At 41.9% G+C, this 20,879-nt stretch overlaps 1 protein-coding gene across 3 annotated transcripts in view; it reads left to right on the top strand.

The window, feature by feature from the left end:
* The first annotated feature begins 202 nt into the window (after positions 1-202).
* The window catches only part of SMOC2 (SPARC related modular calcium binding 2), a 174,318-nt gene continuing 153,641 nt past the window's right edge, over positions 203-20,879 (top strand). Inside the window, exon 1 of one of the 3 annotated variants that reach the window (XM_075924671.2) lies at positions 203-743. In XM_075924671.2, the coding sequence (XP_075780786.1) occupies positions 669-743 (75 nt within the window). In that variant the 5' untranslated portion in view covers positions 203-668. The remainder of the gene's footprint in view (positions 744-20,879) is intronic. The other 2 variants (XM_006121968.5, XM_006121969.5) reach the window with 2 other exon arrangements.

A 20,879-nucleotide genomic window follows, 5' to 3' on the forward strand; every position in this document is an offset into this window, starting at 1 on the left:
CCCGGGGGGCAGCGCTCCCTGGAGCAAGCCGGGGGTGTGACCCCACCGCAGCTCACAGGTCAGGCTCCGAGCAACGCCTGCAAACCTCAGCGCGGAACGCTGCCCAGCGACACCACCAGCTCCGCGCTCCCTCCCATTTCCCCCTTCGGCGCTGTGGGGCCGGGGTGTGGGTCGCCTGGAGCTGCGCTGGCCGGGCTCATCAATCAGTGGAGGAGCCGGGAGCCTGCGAAGGGAAGCGGGCGGCCGGGCTGGGGCCAGGGAGCAGGGCAAGGCAGCATTCCCACGCAGAGCCGCGGGGATGCCCTAGGGGGACGGGGCAGCTGGGCTCCCGTGGTCTTCTGGTCGCTCCGGGGCTGCCGCCACCCCTCCGGTGGCGAGCGCAGCAGAGGGCCGCTCCTCCGCTCCAGGGATCCCGGGAGAGCCCGCCCCGAGCCGGGGGAGGCAGCTCTCCGGCCAGGGGTGGGAAGCGCTGGAGCAGCAGGCGAGGGGAGGGAGCGCGCTGCCCCCCAGCCCCGCGCTGCAGGGGGTGGGGAAAGCAGCCCGAGGCTAAGGGACCTCCCCGCAGGAGAGACTGAAAAGGAGCCAGAGACGCGGGCGGGGGGGAGCGAGAGCCCAAAGAAATTCCCCCGCCAGCAGCGACTCTGCGCCTGTCCCGGCTCCGGAGCAGGATGCGGCTCCCGCTGCTGCTGCTGCTCCCGGAGCTGCTCCTCCTGGTGCCGGCTCAGAAGTTCTCCGCGCTCACGGTAAGGCAGGCGCGGCGCCCAGCCACGGGCCCCCCTGGGAGCGGGTGCGGGGCCGCCCGGGGCTCCCCCCAGAACACAACGACGCCTGTCCCCTCCCAGGGCAGGCTGCACCAACCGCCCGGCTCCTAGGGATGCTGGGCGGCTCCAGGTGGCTGCACCTGGGCGAGCACCGGAGCTGCCTCCTGCCCATCCGTGCGGACCCGGCCTGAGGCATCGCTGCGTGTGCCGAGCGCGGCGGGGAGGGAAAAGGAGACCCCCCCCCAACATACACAGCCCCTTCCTTTCCAGCTGCCAGAGATCGGGGGCGCTGCCTGTAGACAGTCCTGCGTCTGCGCCCCCCTCGCTTGTAACCCGGGGCTGGGGCGGGAGACCCCCGCTGGAGCCACTCCGCAAGAAGCCGGCTGGCGAAGGGCAAAGCGTGCGAGTGAAAACGACTCAGTAGCGAACTCAGCGCTCGAGTCGAGCCCGAGCGCAGGTAGGCAGACAGGTTGACTAGTGGCAAGGCCAACGCTTTCCTCTCTGCGGGCAAAGCGCTGCTCCCGGCGCGCTTTTCTGAGCCTTTCAGAGACCATCCTGGAGTGATGGAAGGGAAACAAAAACCCCTCCCTGGCTCTACTGTCGAGTGAAAAGTCTTCCAGGGTTGCCTTCATTTGTGTACACTGCACAACCCCCCAACACATTGATAATGCTGCATAAAGTTATACCCTTCGCATTTCCCGAGGAAACAGATTAGCTCCAGGGCAGTTCCCTGTGGGTCTCCACAAAACTTTAGTCTAATATTACTGCCTTCATTATGCTGCAGTGGAATAACATTGCACTGCAGACTGCATTTCCAAATGCGTGGATCATCTCTGGTTGACCATTTTTTAATTATAAAGCTATGTGAATTGGCCCTCCTTGGCTATTCTGGGGCCCGAGATGCTAAATAGGGGACTATGTATAAGGATGGGTGAGCTAATTTATTAGGATTGCTAAATAAGCCAGGATCACCTCTGTAGCCAGGACTTGAGGTTTGCAGCTAATAGCCGAGTTCAATCTTCTTGTAGAGGTTGCAGTGTCTGTAAAACTATAAGTAATGCACTCTGTAAAATAAATACATATTCATTAACCATTTTTAAATGAGTGCTTGAATAAACATGAAGGGCAGAGTACCCATTTGCAGGCTGTTAAGTGTTTTGGTGAAGAGATACTCCATTTGGAGGTTTGCAAAGTGAGATATATTTTGTTTTTATCTTAGCCTTTCAGACGAGGAGTGTTTCTATAAGATAGTAAATATTACAGTGATATTTTCATGAATTTGGGGGATATTGCTCATACCTGAAATTCTTCAGAAGGGATCTTGCCACCCTGTCCAATTTTTTGAAAATTATTTGTATATTATAAACAAAAATTCACTCCAGGAATTTTATAGTGTGACATTCTTTGCAAGCACAGAACAGATGAAATCAAGTGGACTTTATCCTTTTTACTCATGGAGTACTAACACACCACTTGGAAAGAGATTTTTAAACTTGTCCTCTCATAGCAATTGGTTTTTTGGAAAACAAAACAGCACAAGATGATTATTGGAACTGAATTCCCAGTTTGCTTTCAAAAGCACATTAGAATTTGAATTAGTTGATCACAGGAACAATGTTTGCAGAAACCAATACTTTGTTTTCTTTCTTTGGCCTATTATAAACATTTTAAATGATTATGAATTAGAAAGGCTACCTGTCTTAGTTCCACAAAACAACATCTATTAAACAATAGCTTTCAGCCCAAAGAACCCTAAAAGATTTTACCACGAGATATATACACTGTCACTGAAATGCAGCCATCTTTGGAGTGATGGATAGCAGTTCTCTTGAAGTGAAGGAAGTGACAACTTGGCCAAGGAGACTGGGGCAAACCTCTGTGTTACGAAAATGTAATGTCTCCATGTAAGGTAAATATGACTTTGGTTTCACCTGAAAGATGTCCCTCCCCCAAATAAACTATACCTTGGAAGGATGAAGAGCAGAGTCAATCCTGATGAAATTTGAACCTATGCTTCCAGAGGAATATTGAAGTTTGAAACTTGATGCTTTGGTTTGATCTACACTGGGGCTTTTCAATGGTGACAACGAGCTCTGGGTATAGTTACAACGGTGCAAACTCCTGTAGGCAGGGAACCTAAGCCAGTTCTGCATAGCACTCTGTGGATGTGCTCTTACAGAAATGGCCAGCAAACATGGAATTGTTCACATTAGAACCATTTATTCCATAAAATAGGTAACACACACCTAGATGCACATAGTCTGGAAACAGAAAATGTTAATCTTGAAAAATTTCCCATAAAAATAAACATTGGCTCTTAAGTTTTGGTAGGGGTGATGGTGTGAAGTGAGGAGGTTGTTATTCCTACAAAATATTTGGAGATATTTCTTATTAAAATGGAAAGTATGACAGCAACAGATAGCTCAGTAGTAAATCATTCTGTATTCTTCCTTACAGCCATTTGGCTTGTTGTTCACAGAGTATCAATATGATAGTTATTTTTCTTTAGTTATGTGTTCTTTATACTTTGTCATAATACATCAGGGACCCTTCTCTGAGAAACTGACACAAAGGGAGTCATTTTCACTTCTAATACATCTCAGAAATGTTAATAGTTGTTGCAGTGTGTGAACTGGATGTATGGTGTTTGGGCCAGTATGTGTATATGGGCACTGAAGGGAAGTGCTTTTTTTTTAAACCTACTGCAACACATCACCTATTTCTTTTTTATGTGGCAAACAAAAGCAGCCCACCAACGTCATGGCTTGGAGAATAGCTGACAGAGGCCATCATTTAAAAAAGTGACCATAGATTGTAGGTATATAACTTGACACAAAATAGCCCTGAGTTTCACAAGAACTGGGCACCAAAAATTTCAGTTGAACTCAGTAGGAATTGAATGCACTCACCACTTCTGACAATCAAAGCTCAGGTGTTGTAGATAAAAGTTGGGCCATGTAGAATCAATAGCCAGTGGCCACAGTTTAAAAATGTGATTACATGGATAGTAAAACTCACTTTCCCTCATTCAGTTTATGAGCATCTAACACTCTAGATTTAGAAGAGAAATTGACAATATTGAGGATCAATTTTTATGTTTGGATCTGGCAAAATAGGAGTTTTGTGCTGCTGTCTTTTGTTTTAAACTGATTTCCCTGGTAGCTCTAGAAGCAGAGCAAAACTTGCTTTTAAACAAGAGTCTATTGTCTGCTTCCATTTAATTAGGAATACATTCTTCAATTAAAATTCCCTTGGGGGAAATAAAAAACCCCAGGGCTTAAATTAAAGGGGAAAATTATTTTTGCAAAACTCAAAGTTTCACAAAACCAAAGGAAAAAGTTCTAAAGGTTTCACACAACTCATAACTCCAGTGGCTTCTCCAGTTCCTAGTAACCAATCTCATTTGTGGCTCCTGTGCTGAGCCACAACTAGCCTCTAGTCATTGTGTAACTATGTGGCTTCCTACTGCCTTGACATTACCAGCCAAACTGATTTCTGATGTGCACAGGACTCAAAGACTACCACTGCATCCAAAATTATAATCTGGTCCTTAAAAGTTATTTCAGTCTTTTAGAGCTCTTGGCTGGGTCTAGTTCTAAGACTGCCTTTGCCAAGGTTGCTCCTGAATTCTTGTCTCCTATGAAGCATCGTGTTGCGATGCCAGACAAGTATGAATAAAGGGGGGTGGAAATATCTATTATATTAAAACACTGTCACATACTAGCTGAGTTACTGAGAGTGGAGGGGTGCGGGAAGCGGGGGAGATTTTTTTTATGAACAGCAGCAAGAAAACTTTTTATTTTGGAAAGCTGGAGTGGGGGCTATTTTGTAAGTACACAATTTTAGGGGGTATCTATATAAGAAACTGATTTAGAGGGGCGGTAGCCAATTTAGCTCTTGCATGGCTTTTCCTATCCCTCTGTCAAACACCACTACACAAAGTCCTTACCTTCCAGAAAGAACTAACTTTTTTTCTGGAAACACTTCTGTGGAATGACAGATAGGATTCTGCAACTCTGGGAGTACGTCACTAGACTATTATTTTTGCTATGGCATATGATATTTATTTAGCATCACAAGTCTCATAGATGTCTTTTTACTGAAAGATGTTGGTAGATGAGAGAACAGAACTAGATTGGCTTGTTTCCATTAAGGGCACTCACATATTTTGGATTTCCACTGAAATACAAAGCTTAAAGTATACTCCATCTTTCTATCTTCTATGTCAGCTGGAGAGGGTGTGTGTCTGTGTTCCTTGTATTAAAACATTTGCATTACTCCTAATGCACCACAAATATTTGATTTTATGCCTAAAAGACATGCAGAATCAGGCTTGTCTTTCAGTTAAATATTATTCTGAGATCCAAACAGAAAAGAAAATTCTTTTTTGCACCTGGAGAAATATCTTACGGAAATGTACACCTTAGCCTGTTAAAAGTTTCTTTCATCAGATGCTAAATATTTCAAGGAACAATTGTCTTCTTTCTCTCCCTGGGCACATGCTTCATGAGTATTCAATAGCATTTAATGCCCTGGATAGGTTCCACAACACTCACTAGTATAAGATGGACCACTAAGGTAGTAGCGTAGGGAGAAGCTAAATACAATCAAAGCTTTCCACATTAGGGACACATTTGGATGGCGCCTACAAAACCCAAACATTTGGAAAAGTTACTTTAACTGTGATTCAAAACCAAGGCCATAAATAAAACTGTAAGTGGCTCCAGATCCTAACAGCATTGTTAGAGCAAATGGGCATCAGTGCAAGAAAGGGCATCAGTTCTGAAAATAAAACATTCCCAACAATGCTTCCCTATAATATACTTGGAAGACAACCCCCTCCTCATCAACAGAGCTATTATTAACAGGGTCAGAGGAACTTCAGATTGTTTAAAAATCAAATGTACGGACATAGCCAACACACACAGTGCCATTTCATGTGAAGTGAATAATATACAGACCAGGTTGACTGAACATTGGAAGTGTTTTAAAACAAAGGATGGGGAGAAAGAGGAGGGTCTACAGGGAAAAAAAACATACATAGAAAAACAGATGCATGAAAGGCCCTCTGGAACATTTTGCTGCCATTGTTTGTTTCCTGTACTCAGGGGTAGTCCAGAAAGCCATAGCAGCAGTATATCATTCTTAAGAGCGGGCAAACCTCCAAAACTTTGGCAGTTTCATTTATTTTGGAGCATCATTCAAAAAGGTAGATGCTTACCAGAGCAATGAGCTTCAGATATCAGGCTAGAAATCCCTCCAAGTTCTGGCTTTCTCAGGAGTTTTCTAGTGTATTTAGGAGTTTGGCGAGGCCAGAATTACCAGAAGAGCAGCTGTTCTTGTGATATTTTGGTACATCTGGAAGTGGTGAGTGGCTTGAAAATTAGTAAACATTCTAGGAAAGTTCAGAGAACTATTTTTGGACTGCAAATGAAGACCTGAGTTTGGTTTTGAAGTATCGATTTTTATCTGAACTGCTTCCTATGCTCTTGACAGAGCTGTTTGAAGGATGGATATAGCGTCTGAAGAAGGATCTAGGGATTTCAAAATCTCATTTCCTTCTAATTAGGAACAAAAACTGCCAATTTTGAAATTCTCTGCACAGGAAAATGCTACAAATATTTATTTCAGCTCTATCAAAATGAAATTCTGGCAACATTACCAAATTTTGCAAACTGTTTCAATTTCAACAGTATGTAACTATTCTAATGGAATATGGTTTCATCAAAGTGTCTCCAATTATCTCTAGTGTCTGATCAGTTTTATTTTCAGGACTGAACACACTTTCCACATACTTGCCAGGTGCCCCAAAAGGAAGGAACAAAGTAGGCAATCATCAAGTGATCCATCCCGTCACCCATTCCCAGCTTCTAGAAAACAGAGGCTAGGGACACCCTCCTTGTGAATCTTGGGTAATAGCCATTGATGGATCTATTTTCCGTGAACTTCTCTAATTCTTTTTTTTTTTTTGAACCCTGCTATAGTCTTGATTTTCACAACCACCTCTGGCAAGAAACACAATGCCTGAAGGTTATCCCTTTGAATTCCCTACTGTATATCTCTGCCCAAAAATTTCACTCAGGAATATTTACCTAGTATCCACTCTAATTTATATCTGTTCTTCCTTTGTTTCAGGCTATTGCTTCTTGTTCTACTGCCTTCTGAGGCACTATGTAAATATCTTTCCTTCATATGTATTACCTTGAAGGTATTTTGAGATTCTAAGATCCCTGCCCTTTGAGTGTTCACTTTTAAGCTGTATGCCATTAACTCTCATTCTATGTACACGTCTGCCTATCCAGGCTAAAGTACCAAAAAATAACAAACAATAAGCAAATGGGAAAAACTATGTTGCTGCACATGACTTTTTGTATTTATTTTCTATACTGTGTCATAAATGTGCATTATATGTTACTCTCATTCAAATTATTTCAGGGAAATTCTATGGCCTATATCATGCAAGAGGGAAAACTAAATCACAATGATTTTTTATGGTCTGTAAGCTTTCATAGCTTTGAAATGTTTTGTACACTGTAGAGTTCCTAATTATATTTTTTATCTGGGTTCAGCAATTATCTGATTTTAGTACTTACTTAAAGGAAGACACCACTACTAAATAAGCAGCAGCAAGGGTAAAAAGTGCTCTGTTTAGTTTTGCTCCTGAAAGTGACATAACTTGAAAGACACATGAAATAGAGAATGGTGGGTGATCCTTATCTGAGACCCACAGCCAGAGAGGCCGAGATAGACCAGTGAATCAGAGGAAGGCTGCAGCACAAAAGACAACTGCAACTTGGTGTGAAGTGTGTGGCTCACTTAAGAAGGGAGTAGTGGAGAAAGGTTAGGTGAGGCAGAAGAATCTGGGAGTCTGTACATCCTCTGGGGGAGGAAGAGAGACAGGCAACACTTTGATGGATTCACAACGTATTTGACCTTAATCCACATCTGCAAAGAAGTAAATATACACACATCTACTAAACTGCCTTAGCAATGGGAAGGTGCATGCGTTCAGTGTAAGCTGGGCCATATCTTCTGAATAATGAATATAAATGTTCAGTTGTCTACATAACAGAAACACTTTGAGATTAGAATTAAAGTTCTAAAGTTTAATAGGGAATTAAAAAACACTATAAAGAAAAGCCATTGTAATATATGTAATACAGATTGAACTATACTTTCTTTGCTTTTCTCATTTCCTACTGTAATATGAATCCATCCATTCTTTTTGATCTTTGGAAGTGAATATGGTCCATCATGGCTAAGGAGGATACAGTGTAAAGCTTTGCTAGACAGCTCCAGCAGCGGTCTTGAAGCTTCAGCAGCAGCCCTGCTATCCAACTCTCAGATGTTGCTTAAAGACAGACAAATACACATAGTTGTGTAATTTTTAGTTAATGTGCAAAAAGCCTAAAAAAAAAAAGTTTGTTCCAGGAAACCAAATAGGAATCAGACAGTGCCTCCTAAAGTGTAGGGTTAGATCATTAGGCTGCATGGGGCCAGGTTCTAAACTCATTCACACAAGTAGCCACCGCAATCCATAGTAACTCCTGTATATCTGGTGCATGGTCTCTGTAGGGTTCTATTTAAGGAAATACTGCCCTGATTGCCCACACTGTATGGTCCCTTTGATGGCAGTGGTGCTGTACAGTCTTGCCCCAGACCGAATGTGTCTATTACATGTATTGAGATTACATACAAGATTAATTATTCTGACCAGTTTTTAAAGTGTCAAGTTATTCAATGTTTAGCTGAACATTAGCCAATCAGTTCTCACCACAGTACATAGACTATAATACACATTATAAAAACTGTACTCTTAAAATATGCATAAGGACACAAAGAGGACCATGACTAGAACATACATGCCTGTGTGTTATGTTAATATGGAGCTATACCTATCTCATAGAGCTAGAAGGGACCTTGAGAGGTCATTGAGTCCAGTCCCCTGCCCTTGCAGCAGGACCAAGTACCATCCCTGACAGATTTGCCCCCCATCCCTAAATGGCCCCCTCAAGCATTGAACTCACAACTTGGGGTTTAGCAGGCCAATGCACAAACCACTGAGCTATCCCTCCCGCCATGAATCAGTGCTGATATATTTGATAGGTTTTCTTTTTGGAGGTAGCTGTCAAAGACCTCAGAGAATCAGGATAAAAATCAAAGTGAAATGTGATTTTTGCACACATCCCTGTTTTCTAAGGCACCATTTCTCAAAGTAGGTAGGAGGTATTAGTCATCTAGCATCCTAAGGGCAGGTTGGTCTCTCACATCCTTCCTTTGAAGCCAACATTTATGACACTTCATGAATCAGCCACTGGAGGGAACCCAAGAACAACACTGATCAGGGGAGTGTAAAATTGTTCTCTCCACCATCCTTAAGAGTGGGTGCCAAAGATCATTGCTCAGTACTTGCCCCTCCACTTGCCGTCAGTTGGGACCCAAGATGAGGAACATAGTAAAGACAATCTTGAAGGAATCTTAAAATGTGGGATTTCTCCCTTTAAACAGAAAATCTTCTGTAACTTTAGAGCCACAATCCCTTCTAACATAAATCCTTTACATTAATAAGAATGACCTAACAGCAGGCTAGTGTGGCACTGAAGAGAATTATGGCCTACACAGGGCTATCGCTCATACTGTGCTGCATTTTGAGGTGTTAAACCTACCAAAGAGGCATTTTGCTGGCTCGTAAAATGTTTACTGTGTGTATCCTTTAGCTTATATTTTGATGCATTTGCTTACAGGACTTTTAGTGAATGTGGTAAGAGAAAAAGAACTTATTTTCCACATTGCATTTAATAGGATTATGTTTCAAGCAGCATCCTCTCGGGAAGGCAGATTTCAAGCATGTCAAAATTTGTGATGGATTTCAGCCTGAGTGGATTTAGTTGCAAATTTGAACTTTGCACAGGAGGGTTTATCTTTCCATCACTTTTCCAAATTGGCTTCATAAATTACATTTCTGGAAGAAACAAAGCTTTTTTAAAGTCGAGTTCATCTGGTAATTTTTTCCTCACTTTAAGTTCCCCCTTCCTTTCATGTCATGCACTATACAGATAGTGGCGTAAGCAGGTGCCGAAGGCCTCTCCAACCAATGCCTTTACCTGATGATAGAACTTCATAACACAGTTATAGGGATTAGTCAACATACAAGCATTGACAGTGCCATTTCCTTCAGAAGGGGAAAGGGAAAACTTAATGAGTGAGATTCTCCATTGTCCTGCACCTAGCCCAGTGATCTACATAAGTGTCAAATGGAATGGATCTAAACCACTTCCATCTTTCTGATGTGATAGCATTTTACACCCAGTTGGCATTGGAACACTGTCCACACAAGGGGCTGGGCGACAGTGTCAGATCAGGCCTTTTAACACCAGATAGCAGAAGCACCAAGGTGAAATAGTTTGAATCGTCCTGTTATGGATTGGTTTGTGTCCTTACTGCTTTGAACAGACCCACAGAGGCAGCACTTTAAAGCTGAAAGTAGGGCTCCCAAAGTAGTATAACAAATTGAGAGACTGCCAAAACTCAGCAGATACATCAAAATCGATGCACACTTTCTATTTCCAACCATACGGTGATGCAAATTCCAACCCTTATTGTTGATAGTCTCATGTTCTGGACACTGAGGAATTTACAAGAATCCCAGGGGAGGAATGGCCAGCACTGTGATCCCTTTTTGCCAATGAAGAATGTGATTCTAGGCTCCATCCTGTCACCCACCTCCTGCCGATGATTGATTTCCTCCCTGAGTAAAGCAACTGATTTTTTTCAGCCAGATTTGTTAAGCCAATCCACTGTAAGTCTTGAATACAGAATATGAGGTTAGTTATCCCATTTACTAGCCATCACTGGTATTTTTATTTCCCATGACTAAGTTTTGAATGTAATGTTACTGGTGGTGAAATGGATTCCACCATATGACAAATCATTTATTGACGAAATACCAACAACAGAACTAAACCTAGCCTGAGTCCCTACTAGTGGTAAATGTACCTGGACTGGGGGGGTTGAACAGCTCAGACAGCCTGTAACCTCTAATCCCCATAATGGCCATTGCAGATTAGGTCTAGCTCAGGTGTAGATAGTGTGATCCACTGATTCAGTTTCTCTTCCAGGCAGCTTCTATTATTGAGGCTCCTAACAGAGTCCTGATGAGATTTTAAGGATGCCACCAGAGGAGAACTTCCAGGGCATTGGGAGGCAGGCATAGAGGAGTGCAAGGTGCTCACAGTGGCAATTTGCCTCCAACACATTTGTTACAGAATACTTGCGTGGTGTCTCCCATAGCCAAAGTAGATGTCTCCTTAAGCCAGAAATTACACCTGCAGCACCATGTGCAAATGTGCCCTAATAAAGACCCTCCTGAACTAGCTGGGGTTTTTTTTTTTTTTTTTGAGAAATTTGGCCCTGGGTAGAGTAGTAGGCAAAAGGCCTGTGAACCAATTAAGTCACCTTTCAGGCCTAAGTGGGACATCACTTTTGAATAAGCCTTGAGCAGAGGGGCAAATTGTACTCATCTGTGTTTTTCTGACTTTTGAGAGCTTGATTTCTGAACTTAATCATTGCATGGATGTGATCTGACTGATCTCTGTGAGAAGTCAGGTATTGTTAAAAAATTTATTTCTTGTTCATACAAGGAACCTCAGTCTCTAAAATAACATCTGTTGACCTTTGTTTGTATGGCATCTAATAGCAGGTATTCAGGAATGCCATCTCCTCTCCAGGATGATGATTCTAAATTTAGGTGTGAACATACCATGTATATTTGTCACCTCTACATTCCTGTGTAAAGTTTTACCCCTCATTTTGCCTTTCAAGAATGAGGGGGAAAACCCACAACAGATTCAGCAAAATTCCAGAATTTAAATATGGTTTGAAGTTTATCCAAATTATCTGAAACATGGGAATCTCATAATAATTTTGATTCAGGAGAATTTTAAAAGTATTCAGTATTTAGCTTGGAAATACTGCAAAGGCAGTTTCATTTGGTAGCTGATAAATTTGCACTCAATCTTGTCCCCCCCAAACAAAATAAAAAAATAAAAAGAAATTCAGATCAGGTTCACTTCCCGATTAGTTATTATAATTAGCCTGCTTGTTCATCATCCTACATTTCTAATGAGTAGAATGTAAATACATTGTATTATCCCAGCTATTAAAATAATGCACAGTACCATGAATCACATTGTAGGAATAGTCAAAAGTTCCAGACTTTCTCTGCTTGCCTACCTGCAAAATATAGAGTCTCTGGAAAGCTAGTCCATGTTTCTAATATTTGGAGGAGTGTGGGAGGAAGCTCTAAAGTGAGGTTTGTTTTACAATTGTGGCAGGAAAGGCCATTTATTTAATACAAGCAAGACGCGATTAAAAGCTTTCATTAAAATAATGTGGGTACAAATAAGTCTAACCATGGGTGAAAACTCATTACTTTCATTAGACTGCAATTAAATTAGTGTCATACAGATGTTAGGTTCAGTCCCCCCAGGGGAACTTTGTATAAATCAGAGGGACACATGGAAAAGAGCATGTTTGATGGATGGAAAGCCTGAATGAAATGTCAAGTCATCAGAGTTTAAGAGGTCATAGTGCATATTCCATAGCTAGTCTCTGGCATGCAGGATGTGTTCTCAGGAAGAACCCCGAAGCAATCAGTGTTAGGCAGAGGGAAAACAGGTGTGCTACTCCATTCATGTTTGAGAGTTATAGTTCTAAGCTAGTACTTCCCAGGCTTGGCCATTCTTATTCTGAATTGCATCAAGATTTTTAAAGTTATCTGCAGTTTTTTAAAAAACCTTTTTTGCTGATATTTTGTTTTATTTAGCTACATGCGGACGTTTTTGCAGATGGATAATGATAACCAGTTATTTAAATTGTATTGGTATTTTCAAATTATAATGTGTCCTGAAGATATCATATATAAATGCATGGACACATCAGCCTGTATTCTCAAGCTGGGTATTGTTCAAGACCTGATGGTATTTGTGTTGAATGCTGCTAACAAGGAAATCACCAGTTAAAACATCAGGAACACTCAAGCAACAGCTGTTCTCTCCAATCTCCAGTATGCCCAAGCACTCATGACTCCTCAGCAGTTCCAAGATAAACTCCATTTTCAAACCCACCTACAACCAGATAAAATGCACCCATCCATCTCATGGCAATCCCACCCAAATGTATATCCTGAAATCCAATTTGACCTAAATCAAGATACTGGGCCAGATTCTTTGGAAGTCCCCTGATTTCAATAGAACTATGCCCATTATTTTTACCAGCTGAAAAGCCACTCCGTGATAAAAGACATAGATGTATGATGGTAAAGTCTATGTAAGAGTCAGAATTAAGGTGTCTGTTTGCTACAGCGTCTTGCCCCCTGCAAACGTACAATGCACTGAAACAGCTTATTTAATTTAGCAATGTAAATGTTTTTCAGATCAATTTATTTGACACTACAATTGGTAGAAGCATGCAAGAGAATAAGGGAAGAGTCTGTTACTCTAAAGAACACTCGTTTTGTTCTTGAAGCTGCACCTCCATGAAAGCTTTGGCCTTTTCTGTCAGATACTCATAGAGCCGACAGTTGCTTTGCTTCTCTCAAACAACTGTATAGCATATGCATTTTTAAAAGACATTACATTTTTGCACCGCTTGCCTGTGAAAGGTGAACCCTTGTACAGCTGCCTGTACATCTTTCAGCGATAGTAGGAGCTGTGCCATGTGAATCCATTTAACTGCTGTATTGAAAAAGTTTTTCAAATGTGCAGCCGCTTGAATCAGAGAGAGGCAGGTGTAGCCTGACTGACTGAGAATCCAGATGTTATCCGTCTCCCAGTTCACCACCTAATACAATTTAAATCCAGTAATTTGTAATTCTTATGATCATATGCAGTCATCATTGAAAGCCATTATGGAGAATATCCCGCCTCTGCCTCTTGGGGGCTGTGGAAGCTGCCTCTTGGCAGGAGACCCTGGGCAGACCTGCTGTGCAAAGTAGGTGCTGAATTTGGAGGACTGCACATGCTCCGTGAAGACAGGGCTCAGCTCTGCTATATCCTCCTGAATGCCCAGATACAGAGCATGAGCTAGGACAGGACCAGAGCCAACTTGGTGAGAGATGGGCCTGGGCCCAGAGGACCTTCTCTGCTGATGAACTCTCCTGTTCTTCCCTTTCTCACTTCCATAGATCCTGTTATCCTTACCCCTGGCTCAATGAGGGGGGTTTACTGGGGCTCTGGAGGCTGCAATAGTAGCTTAAGCAGCTCTGTAACCATGTTAGGGGCTGTGTGCATGTCAACGGTTAGTTTACAGTAATAAAAAAGGATAGATATAAATGAAAGGGCATGGGTACGTGAATCTGACCCTTCACTAGAAGGAGATCATCAACGATGACCACCAGAGTATTTCCGTCCCCTACACAGGCCTGAAGTCAAACTGGCTGAACTGAAGCAAATCCATGGCTGCTTTTCCACCCCCTGCTCACTTCACTCCCTAGTTTAGAATTACCTCTACTCAGCAAGGAGTCAGCGGAAAAGGAATTGATTATGAGGATGCTCTCCTTGCCTAGGAGAATTGTCTGTCAAAAGGTCCATGAGACCTTTACCCGAAGTACAGTGAGACAAAGCCACAGACATTTGCTGTGGAACAGGCTGAGCAGAGAGAGGAGGAGTCATTCTAGGTGTTAAAGATACATACATACATACTTGACAGATCAAAGAGATTCACAAGAAAAACATATTTGAATTGAAGTCCTATACAAGATATCTATCTACCCTGAAGCTTTTTGAGAAAAAAAAATCACCTCTTGTTCAAATCCTGCAGATGCATGATATACTTCCTTTGTTGTTTTAAACTAATCCTCTGCCTTTCTGAAAAAGAGGCTTTTCATTTCTAGGGTTTAAGCATAATTGTGTCAACAACATAACAAATGGAGTGTCTACCAAGCAAACTGATTAGCTGGACAGCTAAATGTTTTCTTTAATGATAACAATTATATAAATAAACCTACAGCTAATCAGAACCCAGATGATCATAAATGCATTGTGAACATTTTTCAAAATAGAGAACACTAGATAAGCTAGGCATGTAAAGCACATGAAAAAAAGATCACTAGCTAAATCAATAATGGTATAGGATGGCCTATTCGTCAATTTACAGCACCAGCATCCTCCAATGAAAGGTCAAAGCCTGGTTCCTTTTTCTAAGTCCAAACAAGCTTTAAACAGGGAATAAAAGCAACACAAAATTTGAACAAGTTTTTTAAAAAAGCATTTTTCCCCCATGAAAAAGTTGTAACATTGTCCTTTTGATGAAAGTTTTTAAATCTGTTGAAATAAGTAAGCCCATAAAATTAGTATGCTTTAAAAAACACCGAGTTATGTCTATTGTATTGTCTTCTCATATGTTTTAAAAATGTGCATCCATTCATGAGACCATTTGTTTAAGAGCTCCTTCTAAGCGCTAAGAACTAGGACCATCACATTTGGTATGCAACTTCCTTTTATCATAACTTAAAGCAAGGTCAGGGTTAGGTTGTGTCAGGACAATGGGATATGCCTGAAATTAATTTTTTTCTTATAAAATGGAAAGAGAGGGGTCTGGTAGGAGGGACAGTTATACTGTAGAATGACCACAGAGGGTAGCAAGGGGCCAGAGATGGGGACCGGGACAACTATAACTCTACTGGGGCAGCAGGGATGAAGAAAGTGACAACTATCTACTATACATTTCAGAGAGTTTGTCTGTCTGTGTGTCTGTCTGTCCCCCAGCCAGAGAGCATACGCCTCTCTCCAACCATGCCTGCTTCAGTGTCAATGGAAAGATGCTTCTCACCTGGCCCCAAGTTGCTGCTATGACAGAGAGCTGCGGTTGTCCTTTCTCCCCAGGGAAGCCTGCATACTGAACCCCTCATGCCCAGCCCCACCATAGAACAATGATTTATGTGAAGGAAAAAAAAACAAAACCTTATTTCTGTGAAGGACCTGAGCAATGCCCGGCAAATCCTCTAGTACCCTATAAAACATAATTACTAAAAGTTTGCTTTAGGGCTACTCATAAAAGGAAGGACCTTTTTTAGTTTCAATTTTTCTAAAATAATAATAATAAAAAAGCAACCAGCTTCATTATTTTTCAAGCTTAATGTAACAAATGGGACTATAGGCTAATCATAGCTGTGTGTGTCATTTGCGGCATATCAGTTACTGCAACTACACACGAGTTAATATTCCTCAAAAAGTTTCATCAGCTCAGACTAATGTTGTGAATCTTTTGAGCTCAAGAAGTACTTCCAAAAACCTGCAAAAGCATCTTATGTCTATAGCAAACCAGAACTCTCTGCCAGCTTGGATAGCATTGCTTTTGCTTTCCCTCCCAATTATTCTCCACCTTCAGAATGTTTGTCTGAAGTTTGATTCATGTGACCACTCTGGTTTTGGATAGGATGAAGAGAATCTCTTATAATGGAGTTAGCAGATGGCAGAGATTTTTGTTCTTTAAAAGCCAGTAGGTTAAGGTTATCTGTACATGCACTTCAGTAACCTTCATTACCGAGATGTGGGGCCAGTTTTTCAAAGCTTCATTCAGTGCAAGTGTCACTCAGAAGGCACATTCACAGCTGTTATATAGGTGAGATCCTACTATTGTGCACGTCATAGAGAACTGTGAGAATAAGCAGGACTTTTTGTGGGCATTTACCTGTCTTTACAGGTGCAGATGAATATTTGTGTGCATAGTTGTGCAGTTTGCCCAGACTTCAGATGTACATAATATATGCACGGCTTTGCCATTGTGAGAGTTTGAAAAGTTTGGCCCTTGACATTATCTGTTAGTATTATTCTGGTGATCTTAAAACCACACCTTTTGCTTGTAAATCATAGTATATAACCTGATTATAGAATAAGACATTGGTACTTTAGTCTTCACCCTTTCTTTCATTCTTTACTTATTTCCTTGATTGCAGTTCAGGTTATATAGAGTAGAATTACTGTGTACACTGCTTCCTTCAGATGTAAAGAGCAAGATCAGGTTCTGTTAATCTAGTGTGGACAAGATGTTGCTGGTCACTGGCACACCAGTGTATTGGCTATTGATGTCCATACCAGCTTTGAGGGAAGCTGAACCAAATTCATCCATAGTGTAAAACCAACGGGTTTAGTTGTTTGACACCCAAGATATTATTGTTAATTAGACAAAGCTGTACAGATCCTAAGCTGCATTAAGTGGAGGTGGGAGGATAAAGCCACCATAACTTTCTCCTGAATCTTGGGATAACGCAGATCAAAATGGCCCCTGGCATATTTCAGAACAGCCCATGAGCTTCTCTAAAATTATTCCAGATGGAGAATTCTTGGCCTCTTGGGTGAAGACTGATCTAAGTGTTTCTGCCTGTAACACCCCCCCTGATAAATGCATCTTCTGCCACAGAAGCAAAACATAGTCCTTTATGAACAAGGACAAGAAGCGATGGACTTAAATTGTAGCAAGGGAGGTTTAGGTTGGACATTAGGAAAAACTTCCTAACTGTCAGCATTGTTAAACTCTGGAATAAATTGCCTAGGAGATTATGGAATCTCCATCACTGGAAATATTTAAGAGTAGATTAAACAGACATTTATCAGGGATGATCTAGTACGGGCTTGGTCCTGCCGTGAGGGCAGGGGACTGGACTTGATCTCTCAAGGTCTCTTCCAGTTCTACTATTCTATGAAGAACAGTGCTAACCTGTCAGTCTGGTGCTGCTTGCTCTCCACAACCTTTGGGAAGCCAAGTGACCACAGAGGATAAGGGACAGAGCAGTCACTGCACTCCTTACAAAGACTTCAATTCTGCCTGCACAAAAAGATGGGCCTTCCCACAGAATGAGTTCTAAGCTTTTAGCCAATGATATAAACTATAGATAAATAGCACACATGGGAAAAGTCAGAGCATGTAAAATAAAATCCTTCCTTTAAAATGTCACCCCTGAAGTATTTGCCCCAAATATGATTGAACCTCCTTTGAAAGGTTTCAGTTAACTTGAAAACATAATTTCTTATTTTTATCCTTCCTTGCACTTCTAGGCTAAGGTCTGGCTTAACAGTAGAAATGCTGAAATGCCAATAAAGAGGTTGTACTACTCCAATTTTACAGACCCGAAGCCTTTTTGTTTTGTTTTTCTTTATAGTTTGGATAAGATACTGTAATTGTGTAAATTGTGTTGTTCTTGAAGGAAATAAATCGCTGAACTTCTTCCCCTATCACTAATATAAAAGTTATTTCATTTAATCCAGATCTCCTTTCCCTCCCTATTCAGAATCATATTTGGGGCTAGTGACTGCACATTATGGAGTTAGATTCTCCTCTGCTTTGCATCTCAAGTAGTCATTTATACCAGTGTAAAGACAATTGCTGACACCTACCTTAAACAGAGTTTTGATTCCAGAAAGAAAGAAGGGCCAGAGATGACATGAAAGCTACAGTGACTTCACTTTTGATTTTGCTTGGAAGGTGATCAGATACAATGGAAATGGGATTGGTATTAACCCCTGAGTTATCAACTTAATACAGGTGAAGGTGAGGACACCGCATGCAGGGCAGTGAAGCATCTAGACTTATTTTTATATCACACTATGGGTATGTCTACACTGCCACCCTAGTTCAAACTAGGGTGGCTAATGTAGGCATTCGAACTTGCAAATGAAGCCCGGGATTTAAATATCCCGGGCTTCATTTGCATGTTCCTGGGTGCTGCCATTTTTAAATGCCCCGTAGTTCGAACTAGCTGCCCGTGGCTACACGTGGCACGGACTAGGTAGTTCAAATTAAAGCTCCTAATTTGAACTACCATTAAATCTCCTTGCAGTATGGCAGCCAGCAGCTGCTCCCCAGGGCTGGGACACTTGCCTGCCCCCCTGTGGTCATCTGAGAGTATAACTGTCACAGTCTGTGCTTTCTGTTTGATGTGAAAATCACATTCTATGCACATCCAATTGTCCTGGCACAACTAAACTCTGATTTTACTTTAAGTCACAATAAGAAACAGCTGCATACTAAATTTTCTGGGTCTAGATTTTACCATTTAGGTAAACAAACGGACTCACAGACAGACAGAAAGATGCACAAACTCTCTACAATACATAATAGATGTAATTCTGGGTGACCTGAAAGTGCTTACTATTCATATCATTACTGAATGAGGACACGTCTCAGAGGACACAATGCCAAACACAAGGAACTCAAAATCAAAGATAAAACAATTCACATAAATGTGCTTATGTAAGCAAATCGTGGCACTTCTTGAAAAAAATCCTTATTGTGTGCATACAATAACTGTTTAGCAGGGTTTCTCAAGCATTTTGTGTGGCACGGTGCTGAAACATGTAAACTAGTTTTGCAGGCCCCTTGTGGCGAAGGATCCCAGAAAACTGCCCCCTCTTTCTACTCCCCTAGCTCCAGCCCTGGCTTGTGTTCCTTCAAGCCTCTCCTATAACACCTCTGGTGGTTACAAGCCCCAAGTTGAGAAACACCACTGTGCAGGAATCACAGACTCACTTTTGGAATTCATCCTGGAATAGAAGGCCGTAGCCATTTGTTGAAAATGGTCAATTGCACACACGGGCCCACTCAACTTCTGTAGTTAAAACCACCAGTCTTTGAGGGACACTGCATCCCATCAAACATATTTCTAGAAGTACCTGTCACTGTACAGTTGAACCATCTTAACGTGCATGACCACACCCAAATTTGTTCGCATTCACACAAGGCTCACTCTTCCACAGTTTTATCTGCTGTCAGCAGTAACCTACAGCAGGAAATGAATAGCTCCTCTCCTCTCTTTGCAAGCTGCCCATTGGCACCACCTCCTACTTGCCAGTTCAAGCGAACGGTTTAAGGCAAGAGAGTCTTCTAAATGCTTGGTGGGCTGCCATAATCAGGGAAGATGCAGGCAGGAAGTAACCTTGCATAGCCTTTATCTTGCGTGTGAGATGGGCAGTGGAGGCATGGGCAGATAAATAGTCTGTGTACTCTCACTCTCAGAGGCCTTAGGAGACAAACCTATCCTTGCTTACAGACAACCCCCAAACCTGAAACGCATTCTTTCTGATAACCATGCCAAACAACCACATCACAAGCCTCCCGGAACCCAGCCCTGCAACAAAAAAAGATGCCAACTCTGCCCACATATCTACAATGATGAATTCATCACTGGAGCAAACAACATAAGCCACAAAATCAAAGGGTCTTTTGACTGCACATCTAGTAATTTGATCTATGCTATCAAATGCCAGCAGTGCCCCATTGCTATATATATATATATATATTGGACAAACTGGACGGTCTCTGTGGGAAAGAATGAATGGACACAAATCGGATATATGTAAAGGGAACACACAAAAATCTGTTCGTAAACATTCCTGCTTACCTAACCATATTTTAACAGATCTGCAGGTGGCTGTCTTGTCACAGGCCAGCTCCACAAGCCAAATACATAGGGATGGACTGGAATCTCACTTCATCCACAAATCAATTCACATGCTAATGGACTCAATCGAGATATGGGCTGGCTAGGACACTACCTACTTCAAAACCACTGAAGGTGTTAACAGCTCTGTGAGTGGTATCCTTCCTGTCTTAGCATCTATCTATTTACTTTGATCTGCTTAGGTTTAAGTACCCATTCTCCAGATACTTAATGATGCCCTGTCTCACACCCTCCTTTCTTTTTCTCTCCCTTCTACTCTATTTCAAGTTTTCATATCCCCTACTCATAACTCCAGTCATCTGAAGAAGTGGGCTGTGCCCACGAAATCTCATGATACCATCTACATGTTTTGTTAGTCTATAAAGTGCTACCAGACCATATGTTGTTTTTTAATGCGTACAATATGTAATCCTTTAAAAAGCCGAGGGCCAGCCCTGTCAGCAGTGCTACAGAGAAGCTTTTCAAGCAGGGAAAAGAAGACAAAACTGGCAGAAAATACATACATACAACTCACAAAAAACAACTGCTTTGAAAATTCTCTTCCTGTGATTGCCCGAGTGGGACAAATTTCCAGGATCTTGAAAGTCTTCCCCAGGAGTATCTGGAGGACCACAAGTCTCTCCAGGGAAGCCTAAACTTGCAGACTCACTGAAAGATTGAAT

The sequence above is a fragment of the Pelodiscus sinensis genome, chromosome 3 (genome assembly GCF_052426305.1).
Source record: "Pelodiscus sinensis isolate ZL-2025 chromosome 3, ASM5242630v1, whole genome shotgun sequence".
Lineage (NCBI taxonomy): Eukaryota > Metazoa > Chordata > Testudines > Trionychidae > Pelodiscus > Pelodiscus sinensis.